Source organism: Crocuta crocuta, unplaced genomic scaffold (genome assembly GCF_008692635.1).
Source record: "Crocuta crocuta isolate KB4526 unplaced genomic scaffold, BGI_CrCroc_1.0 scaffold564, whole genome shotgun sequence".
Lineage (NCBI taxonomy): Eukaryota > Metazoa > Chordata > Mammalia > Carnivora > Hyaenidae > Crocuta > Crocuta crocuta.
This window is the reverse complement of record NW_027533010.1, coordinates 624,151-640,881: the sequence shown is the minus strand read 5'-3', so window position 1 is coordinate 640,881 and position 16,731 is coordinate 624,151. Positions and strand designations below refer to the sequence as shown.

Here is a 16,731-nt window from a genome sequence, read left to right as displayed (position 1 = left end):
TTCTGGTATCTGACATCTAAAACTCAGAAAATACAAGAAAACATAACCCCACAAGGGAGAAAGACTTACATAAGTCAATCCAGCATCAGCACTGCCCAACTTCAGGGTTCCCATCCTGGTTCTATCTTTAAGTGAATGCCATTTACTTAAAATGTGAATGATGCCACTTGGAGTCAGGGAAATGGCATCACATTAAGCTTGGCCAGTGGCCCCTCCAAAAGAAGTTAATATACACACACATACACACATGCACACATACACTTTAAAAAATAATACAAATGCTTTTGGTTTTCTGGTCACTTGGGTCAAATGATCATCAATAAATTGGTTATTGACCAACAACAAAAGCCAAGAATCAGAAAAGACTAATCTCTTAAAGTTAAATAATCTGTATAACTCTGAGCACCTTATATAACTTTTCTGATATTAAAGAGTTTTCTCATTTTTCCAACTAGAGGCTATGTTTAATATGCATGCTACCTTCAAAAGTTTTTTAATTGATTTAAAAAAATAAATTCCAGGACTAAAAAGGATCCTATACCTTCCAATAACACATTTTGCACAAGAACACAGAGCACATCTGGGACTATTATAATTATTCCTCCATATATACATTGCCTGTATTAACAGAGTTGGAAATTATAAAAAATATTTTTAAAGATGCCAATTATTCTGCCACTTTAAAATTATAATTTTTCCAACACCTTGCTTATCAATGAGCTACCTGAACTGGCACTGCAATTGCTATCTTCATATCATATAGCTAGAAAGGACTTTAATAATCTACACTAGTATTCCTCAAACTGTGCTCATCTAATTCTCAGGAGTATTCCCAAGGGGAGGGAGGGGAGAATTTAATAATCAGAAAGATCTGGTAATACGTGGTTAAACAAGTTCCCCCAGAGCCTCTATCCGTTTAATAAGCAATATGAATCTCTGCAAGGAGAATACAATATGCAGCATTTTTATAACTCACTTGATTATGGAATCTATTAGTATATCTCAATGAACCAGGATCCTACAAAGCATGATTTGGAAGATGCTAATGCAGACTAGTCATTCTACTTTACAGATTTACATACTGAGGCACAGAGATGTTAAATAATGTGAGTTCACACCTACTAGAATGGCTATTTTTAAAAAGAGAAAGAAAGAAAAACACATGTTGGATATACACTGCTGGTGGGAATGTAAAATGGCACAGCCACTGTAGAAAAGGTTTGGTAATTCCTCAAAAAGCTAAAGGAATCACCTAATGACCCAGGAATTCCACTCCTACATGTATACCCCCCAAACAATTAAAAGGCCTACTTTTAGGCCTGTGTTCATTACAGTGTTACACACAGTAGCTAAAAGGTGGAAAAAACCAAGTATCCATCAATGCATGAATGGATTAATAAATGTGGTATTTACATGCAATGGAAAATTACTCAACCATAAAAAGAAATAAAGTTCCTATATATGCTACAAGATGGATGAACCTTGAAAACTATGCAGAGTGAAATACATCAGACCCAGAAGATAACTATGGTATGATTCTACTTATATTAACTATCTAGAATAGAATAGTTAAATTCAGAAAAAAAAAGACGAGAAGTTACCAAAGGATGGGATTAAGAGGAAATGAAGATTTGTTGCTTAATGGGTACACAGTTTCTATTTGGGGTGATAAAAAATTTTTTAGTGTGCCTGTGTGCCTCAGTCAGTTAGGCAATCAACTCTTGATTTTGGCTCAGGTCATGATCTCACAGGTTCATGAGTTCAACCCCTGCATCAGGCTCTGTGCTGACAGCACGGAGCATGCTTGGAATTCTGTTTCCCTCCCTCTCTGCCCCTCCCCTGCTCATGCGTGCTCTTGCTCTCTCAAAAATAAACTAAAAAAAAAATTTTTTTAATAGATAGCTTGGTTAGCTCAGTTGGTGGAATGTGGGACTCGTGATCTCAGGGTTCTGAGTTCAAGCTGGGAGCAGAGAATTACTTAAAAAATAAAACCTTAAAAAAAATAGTTTGATGGTTGCACAACATTGTGAATGTAATAAATGCCACTGATTTGTACACTTCAATGGTTAAAACAGCAACTCTTACATGTATTTTAACATAATAAAAATAATTAAATTGCTAGCTAAAGTGGCAAAGTAAAACCTAAACCAAAAGTCCTCTGTTAATCCACTGTTTTCTCCATTAAACTACAGTATTTTCAGAGAATTCTTGCCCAAGTGATTTATTAGTTATGTATTTACTTCACAGAGGTGGCTTCACATAAAGGAGGATCTATAAGAAAAATAAATCTAAACATGAAAGAAAGAAGAAATACCAATTCTATTAATTCAAATGGCAAACAATCTTTCAAAATTTGAACCAATTAGGATTGGGGAGGGACAAAAAATTACTACAAAACAAACATTACATAAAATCATCAGAATATATATATTTCTATTTATTTCAATGTCACCTAAAAATATATATGAGAGTAAGGTTAAAATATTTATGTCCCATCTAACATAAATTATCACTTATTTTTGCCAGTGCTAAGAAATAAGGGCTATGAAGCTATATTTCCCATTTCATATAAATTAGAAAATTTTGGGGTATTTTCTACAGATAGCAAGTATTCCATTATACCTATTTCATTAGCAGAACAGCTCTACTATCTCTCACATGTTATTACAGATACAAGTTTTCTTATACTGATTTATTTTTAAGTTTTTAAAAAGTAATTTTAGCTTTCCAGCACTACAATTTTAATAGTCTCTTCACAACTTGTAAGTCTTCTTGGAGGACAATTACAATCCTTTTGACCTATGAGAAGTTGGATTATTTTGATTTTATTGTACTTGAAATATTTTCTGTTATTTATAAACATTTATTTTTAGAATTAACGACACTTCTATTTAAGCTTACATAAATGCTACCATAATTTCCTACGTATAGAAAAAAAGCAATTCAGGTAATAAATTTTTCTAATTTCTAACCAAATTATTGTACTTTTAAAACCACAACTTGTTTAATATACAACAAACCAAAATAAAAATCCCAAAACAACAACAAAAACAAACAATAAAAGGCATCTTTTCTAAAACTTAGGCCAAGCAACGAAACACAAACTATTAAATACAACTAGCAAATGTTTCCTTTATTTGTACCCAAGATACCATATACAATAAAAAACGTTAAATGTCTGAAACAAGCTTCACTTATTCTGCAAATTAGATTGCTTAAAACGTTAAAGGTCCTCAGGCTTAGTTATTCACCAACTCCCTTTCTCATTATCTAGAGAGAAAATGCATTCTTTTAAAAAGAAGCACTCATCTGTGGAAACTTTCTAATTAACTCGGTTCAAAGCATGTGCAAGATGGCAGTTTTCTACACTGTTTCAGCATTTTAATTGGCAGAAAATGCTTAGCGGCCTATTCACAACCCCCCTTGGTAATTAAGCTAGGGTCAACTCTATGACTAAATGAGCCAATCTTGTGAAACAAACGATTTCTACCATACACAGTATATGGCATACTTGGTTTACAGCAGTCTTTGAACAGTAATGAGGTAGTAGCTGTGTCACTATGGGAGATTTATATAGAACAAGTTAACCTTTCTTAATGGTGCAGCAGTCATTAAAAATAATTACTAGCAGGGCATTCTCTCTAACAATTATTAACATCTATCAGGACATAGTTAATTCAAGCTTCATTTCTGACAGTGCTAATAACCACTCGCAAACAGCTAATCAATATTCACTATTAGTTATGTATCTGCTTTCAAAGCTAGTATCATTTCCTCAAAGGCTTTTTAGATTGAATAAACTGTAATTTTCAATATTATGATGGTCAAGCATCTGTCAACACCTTTGTTAAAATATACACATTATGTCAATATTATAACAGAAAAATCTGTCATAATCCACAGTTGATATAATAACAACTAGAGTTTCTTAGAAGCCTTAAAAATAAAGAGGCTATGAGTTTTAACTCTAGATGTGACAATTTTGTCAGTCTCTGTTTTCCCATGTAAAGAACAATGTGCTTTATTTTTAATGTAAGTCAAATAATCTCGGGCCGACCTTCTCCTTTCCTCCCACCTCAGTGAGAATTTACAAGCACCTGAGAGAGACTGGTTTTCAAGGTGTCTGCTCATCTGCAAAGGTCACCAAACATGAAGCCAGCAAAAGGAACCTATTTTATCTGTCCAAAGACCAGAATTCAAAGCTATTCAGTGGACTAACTTTCTACACCTTACTGAATTGGTTCTACCTAACAAGATGATTATTCCTGGGTGTTTTGGTTTTGTTTTGGTTTTACTAATTGATACTTACAGCAATACTTAACTTATACCAATACTTACCTCTACTGCGTTCTTCTATCTGCATTCTCTCTCAAAACACTACCAAATATAACTAAACATAATTCTCTGTATCTCTGTCACACTTCTACTAGCAAAGCAGACTTTAGAACCTTTTTAGCAGAAGCAGTGGAGAGAGGCATAGCAGTTACAGTTATAGGCTCTAGATGGAGAATCCTCTAGTTCATATCACACATATCCTCTGCTACCTGGCAGCTATGTGACTTTGGGCAAGTTACTTAACTTCTCAAAGCCTCCTTTCCTCAGCAAACAGAAGTAAATAAGAATTCCCATCTCGTGGGTTTAACAAATTAAATATCCTTGTAAAACTGTTTACAACAGTACATGGTAAGGTTCCAATAAATACAGGCTATAATGATTAATTTATCTATTATAAAGCCATTTCCCTATTGCAAAGAAATTACAATAGGTAGGACCTACGAGACTTACTTTGTTATCTATTGACAGCATACCCTTTCACTTGAACTCTTTCAAGCTTTAAGGAATATCTATATCCCAAATAAAACTCTTATATATATATGGAATGTGATATTCTTAAACATGTCTACCATACTCCTGTGCTATGAAAAAATTTTAAATCCTGCCTTTTCCACCTTTTATCTTGTCAGAACTTCATTTTTGGCCCATATTCACACATATTAATAATTAGTCTCTTTCATTACCATGCAACAGTCCCACTCCATCTTTGGCATTTCAACCAGGGCTGCCTTCATCGTGATTTTGCACATGATGAAGTTCATGAGAATTCTGCTCATTCTAAGACTGTATTATCAAAGGACACTAGGCTGACTGATACACAAATGACCCTTGAACATGGTGGGGTTAGGGGACAAATCCTTGCCTCTGCATGTGTAGCCAAAACTCCAAGTGTAACTTTTAACCCCCCCCAAATTTAACTATTAAGAGCCTACTGCTGATGGAAAGCCTTGCCATAAACATAAGTGTTATATACTGTATTCTTACAATACCTGACTTTTCCTGAATTTCTTATTTCTAGGCTATGTGGTTTATCTGTGATTTTTTTCAAACTGTTGCAAACCTCCAAGAAACTTCCTAATTTATTTATTGAGAAATATCTGCATACAAGTATACACACGCAGTTCAAATCTGTGTTGTTCAAAGGTCAACTGTATTCATAAAATGATCTTCAAAGACTCATTTTCAATAAGTGTCTTTCCTGGGTTACAACTAAAAGCTTATAGATTAAGCAATTTATTTATTTAGTCAATGTGGGAGGGCTTTCTTTTTGTCAAGGTACCCTTTATCTGCTTAGGCATTAGAGATGCTAAGATGAAAGACCTGGTCACTTCCTTGAAGTAGTTGAAGTCCATAACAAAAACAGATAACAAATCCAATTATTAAAATCCCTCAAGCTCTGTATTATAATGGAGCTATCCAGAGAGTGTCAAGGAAGGGGACTTAATTAAGCCTAGGATGGTTAATAAGTTACCCCAGAGGGGCTAACCCTGAGCTGAATCTTTGAGAAATCATAGTAGTCACTCAAGTAGAAAGGTTCAGAATGTGAAAAGGCAGAGATAAATGAGGGAAAAACAGTACAATCTATCATTAGGAGTGTGTTACGGTTAAGGCTGAGAGTATTAAATGAATGGTGGGAGGATACCAGGCTGGCTCAGTCGGTAGAGCACTTGAGTCTTGATCATTTGAGTCTTGATCATGAGTTTAAACCCCACTGGGAGTGGAACTTACTAAAAAAGAAAGGTGAGGGATAAGGATGGAGAGGTAGGTAGGCAGGGATCATATCCTGGAAAGCCTGATTGGCCAAGGACTCCGAAATTTGAACAATACAGCATAATGCAATTTCTTAAAATATAGGAGGAAAAAAATAACTAGCACACACATCAAATATATGTTCTCTAGGGGCGCCTGAGTGGCTCAGTCAGCTAAGTGTCCAACTCTGTCAGCTCAGGTCATGACCTCACAGTTCGGGAGTTTGGGCCCCACACTGGGCTCCATGCTGTTGGTGTGGAGTCTGCTTGAGATTCTCTTTCTCCTTCTCTCTCACCCTCTCTCTACCTGCCCTTCTCTCTCAAAAAAAAAAAAAAAAAAAAAAAGAAATTCATGTTCTCACAGGTATTAATACTAGAGGAGAGAGCCTGAGTGGCTCAGTTGGTCAAGCATCTGACTTCGGCTCAGGTTATAATCTCAACAGCTTGTGAGTTCGAGTCCCGCATCATGCTCTGCATTGACAGCTCAGAGCCTGAAGCCTGCTTCAGATTGTGTGTGTGTCTCTCTCTCTCTCTCTCTCTGCCGTTCCCTGCTTGTGCTCGGTCTGTCTCTCTCTCTCTCATTCAAAAATAAACACTGAAGAAATTTAAGAAGTATATTAGAGATCTAAAGAAAAATATTGACTAGTGTGAAGATATATGACAACAATCATAAAAGCACTATCAGAATTAACTAAATCTGGTAGATAATACCATAGTTATTAACTGACCAAAGGATTTATCAGACAAATCTTAGGGGTGGTGGGCTCTATCATTTATTAGACCTGGGAAATGTAGGCAAATTACTAACCTTATCTACACCACAGTTTCCATATCTGGAAGAACAAGAATCATATAATAGCTCCCTCATATAATCATTTGTTAAAATTTAGTTGGGGGGGAGGGGGAGGAAGCAAGTGAAACAGCACACAGATAGCAAAATGATTAAATTCCCTTGGCTTGAATCCCAGCACTATCACAGACTAGCTTTGAGACTGTGGGAAAGTTATAAGGAGAATATTTTCCACCTTATAAAACTGCTATTGAAGAGTAAAAATCATTGCCTTTAGAAGAGTGACTACAATACGTGTTTGTTAAAAAAAGTATGTCAGCTATCGCTAAAAAGAAAAACTCTTATGTCAGACAATTTCATCGGTATTCTAGAAAGGGAAGGTTATGAAGTTATTTCAACAATTTAATCAAGAACCAAGAAGATGGGCCTGAAGTAAAGTTATAATGGAGTGAAAAGAGTTGGAAGGTATTTAAGAGAAGACTAAATGGACTTGACAACTGATTATATAAGGGAAAAAAGGAAACAAAAACAAAACCATAAGGGAAAAAGTTCAAAGACTCTCAGGTTTTATCAAAAAAACAACTGTTACAGTTTAGGGGATTCAATAAGAAGAACAAAGTTTTTGTGGAGTAGAAGTTTTGGAAAGCTCAAGTGGGAGGTACCTGTGAACATCAAAGTGGAGTTCTGTAGCCAACCTAATATGGTTTTTAAAAAGCCTGGTTGGGGCACCTGGGTGGCTCAGTCAGTTAAGAGTCCAACTTCAATTCAGGTCATAATCTCATGGTTTGTGAGTCTGAGCCCCAAATCAGGCTCTGTGCTGACAGCTCAGAGTTTGGAGCCTGCTTTGGATTCTGTATCTCCTTCTCTCTTCCCACTCTCCTTAAAAGTAAAAAACATTAAAAAAAAAAAAAAAAGCCTACGAAGAATTTTAACAACAGTTTCAGTCTTTTGTTGAAGCTCTCTATAAAACTGCCCATGATGAATTCACGTGCCAATCACTGGCATTTCTGAAATATTCACAGAGCTTTACCACACTGGCTTCTCTTTTGACTTCATTATAAACTTAATCTTAGCTTTTTATCAGAGGCCCTCAACTCTGCTAAAAGTAAATATAACACCAAATGACTTTAATTAGTAGCCCCAATATTTACATTTGCCCATCAAGAAGAACCCATTTTACTGCAAACCTGTAGTTTCCTTTCTAATCTAGTTCTCTATCCAGAGCAAAACTTTTGTCCATAATACCAGAAAGAGAAAAGTAAGCTGCATTGTGCCTCTTGTCTATCCCCAATCCTTTTTAAATACTCATATCTAAGCTTGACTAAAACACTGAAAGTCACCCAAAGGAAGACAGTAATTTGGAATTACAGTACTTTCTAATTCAATTACATTTTGAAAAAAGTAAGTACAGAGACTATTTTGAGGGAAAAAAAACTTAAATCTTTCTTACCTGATGCCCCTATATGTGCCTTATCTTCAGGAACCTGATTTTTATCTTTATTTAAATCTTCAACTAAAAGTTTGTCAAAATGCTCAATACAAAGTCTGCTGTCGATTTGATATAATAAAGCAGGGCAAAGGTATGTAAATAAATCAGGTGAGATCGGAGAATTGGCACCGTGACCATAGTATTTTAACAACTGAGTGACGTTCAAACACTGCAAGGGAATTAATAAAACAAATTAAGAGTGCTTTAAGAAGATTAAGCAGAAAAAGAAATTACTATATAATAAAAATATTCTAAATATTATTTTAAAATAATCTGTAATATAGATAACTATTACAAGTAAAGCTTTCTTTTCAGAATTTATGATGGAAATATACTGAACTTCATTACCCAAGACTTTTTATGGACTTTAGCCATTTATCCACTCCAATACGTGAAAGATCATGACTTACTCGGTAACTGATAAAAATCACACAAAACCATATTTGTCAGGGGTGAGGAGAAAAATCACCTCCCTATTCAAAGTGCAATCGTCAATCACTCAAGATTCTTACTTGTCAGACAAAGTACTTTAGTAACTTTATATTAAAATATACCATAATATGGGGCGCCTGGGTGGCTCAGTTGGCTAAGTGTCCAACTTCAGCTCAGGTCATGATCTTGCGGTTCGTGGATTCGAGCCCCGCATTGGGTTCTGTGCAGGCAGCTCAGAGCCTGGAGCCCATTTCAGATTCTGTGTCTCCCTCTATCTCTGCCCCTCCCCTGCTCATACGCTGTCTCTCTCTTAAAAATAAACATACATTAAAAAAAAATATATATATATATATATATACACACACATAATAATACAGATATTTTCACTACCTAAGGTACCCAAGAAAAATATTATATTGGGGAATTCTAGCCTAATGCTAAAAGTGGAAAATAAAAGAAGGCAGCTTCATCCACTAGTACGTTTAAGCACAAAACAAAACAAAGCAGAAGACGCATAGCCAACAAGTTTGGACCTATCATATACCAAACATCTAAAATGAAGGCAAAGGATGGTAGTGCACTTTTTTCCCCCACATATAATACACTTCGGCTGTATGCTTGTTTACTGACTTGCTACCTCATTTTATGATTTTATTTATGGTATAAAAAACCAAAATCAAAACATACAAACAAAAAAAATGATTCTTCTCAGGTCTTAACAGGAGGTACTACTCTATCTAGTGTACAGAACATTACTAGAAATCATGAGAAAATTCCCAACATACATCAGACCTGTGAGGATATAAAACAACACATCTGACTGATGCAGACCCCACAAGTCTGGTAGAAAGAATATGATACTATTGTCAACAAAAGATTCTAAGATATTATTAAAGTAATAAATAAAATCAATTGTTTACAAATACACTACGATTTTAAAATATAAGTGATTTTAAAATCAGTGTTTATAACTGCTAAAAACCAATATCTGATTATTTATCCAGGGAAGAAACACAAAGATAATTCCATAGATGCAAAACATATTTCAGTAATAGAAACAGAAAAAGAAATAATAAAGGGCAGGGTCATTTTCCATACTAAATGGTGCTGCTTTTTATACATATGAACATAAATTCAACAATTTTCTCAACTTTATTAATGAGAGTGCTATAAATTAAAATTAAACGAGAATGTTGATACATCTTGAATGAAACAAAAGTGTGTATAAGGCAAATAGTTAAAAAAAAACAAAACAGGAAGGCCCAATCAAATATAAAAGTATTCAAAAGAACATGAAGATTTTAAAGGAAATCACAACCATCCCATTACTAGTGGACTTTCCTGTTATTTTATCTTTTTGCATTCACCTTAGATCTGTCAAAGGGCATGAGAAAAGATTAATTATAAGGAAGTAGGCTCTATATATCATAAAGTGACACAGAGAAAACAAACCTACCATATATACAAAATACCTGACTGTGGAACTACACCAATGACTGGGAACCATTCTATAGTTAATTAAGTTAATGATTACGTAAAAGAAAATGCCTAGTCACTTTCCAACAGGATAGGCTGGACACAAGAGTCTTCAATTTTCAAATATCTAGAAACCAACTAATGAAAACTAATGAAAAATGAAAACTAACTTGGGAAGTCAAAACAAGTGATAAGCAATAACGTAAAATAATGAATATGTGTTCTAACAACATTTGAACATTTAGATTTGAGGGATCCAATTTTGAGAATGATGTAAGTGAAAATCCAGATAAAAAACTTTACCTGATTTTAATATCTTTAATATCTTAGGAATATTTTGTACAGAAACATTATCTGGAAATAAGTTTGAACATGACTGACGATTCTCCACTGTTACTTCTCTTTTCACCTAAAATACTCCACAATTACCTGAGAATTAGGGAGCAACGATCTCTTCACACTTACCTCATGTTGACGGTCGTCTTCATTATGATCTTTGTGAGTAGCAGCTGAATAAATTGCACTTTTTTTAACATGTGGTGCTTCTCGCTTCCTAGTATGTCGAAGTTCACCTTCACTATCAGGATTAAGATCTTGGTGTCCATGACCAGGATCGTGACCATTATGTTCTGGAAGGCGTACGTGAGAATGACCTGGGTTATGTACACGATCAGGTTTGTGGACCCGATTATGCTCATGCTGTTCACCCTGATCATGGTTGGGGGGGAAACCTGGTGTAATAACCTCAGAATTTTCGTTACTTTTCTTCCCTTTTCTCTTCCTCTTTCCTTTTGGTAGCTTACTTTCAGATTGTTCCTGTGTTTTATTGGTCTCTGTGGAGGGTTCATGGCTAGGCTCCCCACGCTCACTGTGAGCAATGGAATCATTAGGAAAATGGCGAGTGGTGTTATGATCAAGATGGTGGTGCAAACAATGGTGATGACATAAGCGATGATTACGGTCATGCATATGTTTATCATCAGATTTGACAGACACTTCAATTGTCTCTTTCTCTGGATCACACTTATGGTTTCTTTTTGTTGATACACTAGTCACAGTTTGATTTTCTGAACTTAAATGATTGTGGGAATGCTGGTGGTTATGGGAGTGAAAATGCTTTCCCTCTTGAACTGCCAAAATATCTAAGTGAGAAACATGATCGTGGCCAAGATCCTCATGATTAATCTCAACTACTTTTATCTCTCCAAGGCCCAAGTTTGTTAAAAGTTTCTCCAGACCAAAAAAGGATAATCTTCCATTTTCACCATAACGGTCAAAAAGTTTTTCAATATAATATTTTTTTTCATTTTCAGCATCCAGCACTGAAAATTTGCTTGACTCCGATTCTGTCATTCCACGACGATGTCTGTGATGTTCTTCAGAACCATGGTCATGTTCTTCATGGCAATGGTTGCAGTGGTGGAAAATAAAAGTCAGCAAACAAATGAGGCAAAATTTTGTGTGCATATGTACCTTCATTTCTATTTTTCCTAAAGGCAATTAAAAAGAGGCAAGTATTAGTTCATACTTAGACACATTCAAAATAATCATAAATTCCAGAAACTGCCAATCCACTAGGCAAATGTTTTACCATATTTCTTTCATGACTATAAATCATTCTTTCCTTCTTCAATTCCCTATAAAAATGGTGCCTTTTAAAACTGTCCAACCCACCTTAGTACAAATTGCTGAAGACTCCATCTAGAAGACTATTCTGATTCCCTTTAAGCAACAATAGGAGTCTACTATATATTTATACAGAAACTGTTGGCTTCCTTCTTATCTGGTTCTTTACAAAAGTTTGCTGATCCCTGTTCTTGAGGTCCTGAGCAGTACAGTAAAAAGATTAAATAGAATGATAAAATGTATACAAATCAGAAAGATGTGCACCTGGGTGGCTCAGTCAGTTAAGTGTCTGACTCTTGGTTTTTGGCTCAGGTCATGATCTCACAGGTTCCTCAATTTGAGACCCACATCAGGCTCTGTACTGACAGTGCAGAGGCTGCTTGGGGTTCTCTCCCCCTTGCTCTCTGCCCTTCCCCTGCTAGTGTGCTCTCTCTCTCTCTGTCTCTCTCTTTCCCCCTCTCTCTCTCTCTAAATAAATAAACAGAAAAAAAGAAAGAAAAATGTCATTATTCACAAATCATAGAACTGGGTATAAAGAAAATTCAAAAGAATCTATGAGAATTAAGTTACTTCAGTATAATTGCCATATATAAAGACAACCTAAAATCAATTTTACTCTATACACTAGCAATAATTAGAAACTGAAATTAGAAAACATTATTATTAAAGTATCAAGTGGCTAGGAATAAACCTAACAACGAGGTGCAAGACCTTTACATAATGAAAGATCACATATTACTGAGACAAGTGGAAGACCTAAATAAATGGCTACAGGATGTTTATGATTGGATGTAATATAAATCCAATGCAATGTCAGTCAAAATCCCAAAAGAAACTTTGTGAAAACTGATGCGGTATTTTTAATATTAATGTGGAAATAGTGGAGTTCAAGAATGGCCAAGACACTCATGAAGAAAAAGATAAGAACACTCACTCTACCACTACTAAAGACGGTGTGGCATTTGATGGAAGAACAAACAAATAAATATACCTAAAAAACAAAGCACAAATCTAAAAATAGTAAAGATATTCTCTTCCTTAGTGCCTGGTCAACTTGATTTCCATTTGAAAGAAAAAATAAAACTTGACCCCTTCACACTATATATAAAATCCATTCAGACAGATTATAAACCTAAATCTAAAATAATAAATGTTAAAGCAATAGAATGTCCAGATCTGTGCTGTTTAATATGGTAGCTACTACCCATATATGGCTACTTAAATCTAAACTGCCTACAATTAAAAATCCAGCTTCTCAGGGGCACCTGAGTGGTTCAGTTCAGTCAGTTAAGTGTCCAACTTTTGGTTTCGGCTCGGATCATGCTCTCATGATTCGTGGGTTCTAGCACCATGTCGGGCTCTGTGCTGACAGTGCAGAGCCTGCTTGGGATTCTCTTTCTCTCTGCCCCTCCCCTGTTCACACTCTCTCTCTCTCAAAAATAAAAAAAATCAACTTCTCAATCACCCTCACTACATTTTCAAAGCTCAGCGGACACTTTCAGGTCATGGCTACTATACTGGACAGTGTAGATACAGAACATGTCCATCATCACAGAAAGTTCTATTGGATAGCACACTTCTAGAATATAGAAATGCAATGTGAGTCAATTATGAAATTTTAAATTTTTCTAGGAAAAGCAGGTCATTTTCATATTTTATTTAACTCCCTATATATACAAAATGTGATCTCACATGCAATACAAAAACTATTAACATGATTTTGACATTTTTTAATACAATGTCCATTGAAATCCAGCATGCATTTCACACTTACAAACATCTTTATTCAGACTAGCTACACTTCAAGTGCTCAATAACTACACATGGCTACTGGCTACTATACTGAAGAGTATAGAACTAGAAGATTTTTTCAGGAGATTACCTTTAAGACTTTCAAGACAGAACATAAAAAACATTGTAAAAGGAGAAATGAAAAAGTATAGTACAATTAAAATTAAGGTCTATTAATCAAGAGATTTCATTAAGAGACCAAAAAAGGCAAGCCACAGATCTGTAAAAAAGGAGAGAGGGTGCTTGGCTGGATCAGACGGCAGAGCAGGCAATTCTTGATATTGGGGTTGTGGGTCTGAGCCCCATTGTTGGGTGTAAGGATTACGTAAAAATAAAATCTTAATAAAAAAATAAAAGACAAGACACAGATTGAGAAAAGATGATCACAATGTTACCAGTCAAGAATATATTAGGAATTTCTACAAGGCAATATTAAAATTATGAGACAACTCAATGGAAAAATAGGCAGGAAGTCTGAACAGGCATTTTGTAATTAGAGAGCCAAATTACCAAGCATATGAAAAGATTCTCAATCTCACTAGTCCTCAGAGAAATATAAAAGAAAATCACACTTGGGTATTACTGTATACCCACCAAGATGAAGAAGATATAAAAGATGTACATAAGAATACGGAGTTAACTAGAATGTGAATGTGCTTATGGTGAGACTGACAATACATTGGTATCTTTTGGAAAAATATTTGACAGGATCTCCCAGAAGTTAAACATAAGCATATCCACTCACAGCAATTCTACTCCTGGGTATATGTTCAACACAAATGCATGCACAGTGACACCAAAAGACACGAACACGAACATTAACACAATCATCATTCATCATAGCTTAAAACAGGAAAAAAGCCAAATGTCCATCAACAGTAGAATAATCTTACAATAGAATACTATACAGGAATGAAAATGAAATTACAGCTTCACACATTAACACAAATAAATCTCACAAACATGAGATTGTACAAAAGATGGCAATCACTGGGGCGCCTGGGTGGCTTAGTCAGTTAAGCGTCCGACTTTCGCTTGGGTCATGATCTCGCGGTTCGTGGGCTCAAGCCCCGCATCAGGCTCTGTGCTGACTGCCAGCTCTGAACCTGGAGCCTGTTTCAGAGTCTGTCACTCCCTCTCTCTCTGACCCTCCCCTGCTCACGCTGTCTCTCTCTCTCCTAGAAATAAATAAAACATTAAAAAAAAAATTAAAAAAAAAAAAGATGGCAATCACTAAAGAGACCCTAGTGTATAATTCTATTTATATAAAGTTAAAAATGAGTAAAACTAAAACAAGATAATGCCTTTTTTTTTCCTTAGAGATTTTACTCTGAAGTAATCTCTACACCCAACACGGGGCTTGAACTCATAACTCTGAGATTAAGAGTTGCATGCTCAACTGACCGAGCCAGCTAGGCATCCCGATGATAACTTTTTGAAAGGACTGGAAGGTGAGGTAACTGAGTAATGGTTGGTTACACAAATATGCTTACTTTGTAACAATTCATTGTATTTATACCCTGTGTACTTTTCTGTGTATATACTGTGTTTAAATTAAAAAGTTTTCTAAAAATAAAATTTGGGGGCGCCTGGGTAGTTTAGTAGGTTGAGCGTCCAGCTCTTGATTTCAGCTCAGGTTATGATCCCAGGGTCATGAGACTGACTCCACGTCAGGCTTTGTGCTAAGTGTGAAGCCTGACTGGTATCCTCTCTCCTTCTGCCCTTCTCCCAGCTCACACTTGCAAGCACGCGCGCGCTCTCTCTCTCTCTAAAAGAAAAAAATTTTAAATTAAAAAAAGAATTTTCTTCAGTGAAAACTAATTAGAAAACTTACTAACAAAAATTTTAATACTTCTAGAAATACACAGAACAAGACCATTTAAAAAAAGAAATGGATGAGACATACGGAAGGAAAGTAAAGAAGAACTTCAAAAACTGGAGACAGACAAATAAAAACATTTAAAAAAAAAAAAAAAAAGGGGCGCCTGGGTGGCTTAGTTGGTTAAGCGTCCGACTTTCGCTTAGGTCATGATCTCGCGGTTCGTGGGTTCGAGCCCCGCGTCAGGCTCTGTGCTGACTGCCAGCTCAGAGCCTGGAGCCTGTTTCAGTCTGTGACTCCCTCTCTCTCTGACCCTCCCCTGCTCACGCTGTCTCTCTCTCTCTCTCCTAGAAATAAATAAAAACATTTAAAAAAAAAAAAAAAAAAAAAACTGGAGACAGACACCACCTACATAGATGAGATATAAGACACGTAAAGTCTTCCCAAGTGTACATACAAATTTAATTCAGCGTCAATTAAAATATTAGTAGCTATTTGTTCTCAGTGAGACTGCATAAGCTTATCCAAAAATTCATATGTAGAGCAAAAAACCAAGGAAAACAAAACAATTCAAAAGATTAGCAAGATAATAAAGATTTATTTATTTATAAAGTTACACTAACTAAAATAACACAGAACTGGCACAGGAACAGAAAAAGGCCCCAGACAAGAGAATTCAGAAAGAAAATCAATAGTACTGATTGTGAATAAATGGTTCTTCCTCCCACCATACACAAAAATGAACTCTGAAAGGAACAAAGATCTAAGTGTGAAAAAACAAAATTCTTTACAAGGTGTAGAAGAAAATTTAGGAGAATATTATGACTTTGGATTAGGGAAAGTTTTTCATGTAAGATACAGAAGGCATAAACCTTAAAAAAAACTTTAATTAAACTAAATCCTTTATATATTACTCTACAATAAAGAACACCATAAACAAAGCATATACAAGCCATACTAGAAGATCTAATGTGTATATGTAAACAATACACACTAAAAATTAGTACCCAGAATATATAAAACATTTATCAAGATGGAAAAAATCTCCAATACTGCATAGAAAACTATACAAATGATATAAAGAGGACAGCTGGTTGAAAGCAATAGGATTACTAATCATCTAGATAATCCACCAAGACATTAACGGACAAAAATTAGTATCTGACAATATCAAGTATTAAGCAAAGAACTAATGAAAAGAAAAAGAAACTATTATACACTACTG

At 35.3% G+C, this 16,731-nt stretch overlaps 1 protein-coding gene across 4 annotated transcripts in view; it reads right to left on the bottom strand.

Moving 5' to 3' along the window:
- The window catches only part of SLC39A10 (solute carrier family 39 member 10), a 142,410-nt gene that overhangs the window by 29,940 nt on the left and 95,739 nt on the right, over positions 1 to 16,731 (bottom strand). For all 4 annotated transcript variants that reach the window (XM_077745809.1, XM_077745810.1, XM_077745811.1 and 1 more), the window contains 2 exons: positions 10,736 to 11,760; positions 8,324 to 8,531 (listed from right to left, as the gene is read on the bottom strand). In XM_077745809.1, the coding sequence (XP_077601935.1) occupies positions 8,324 to 8,531; positions 10,736 to 11,749 (1,222 nt within the window). In that variant the 5' untranslated portion in view covers positions 11,750 to 11,760. The remainder of the gene's footprint in view (positions 1 to 8,323; positions 8,532 to 10,735; positions 11,761 to 16,731) is intronic.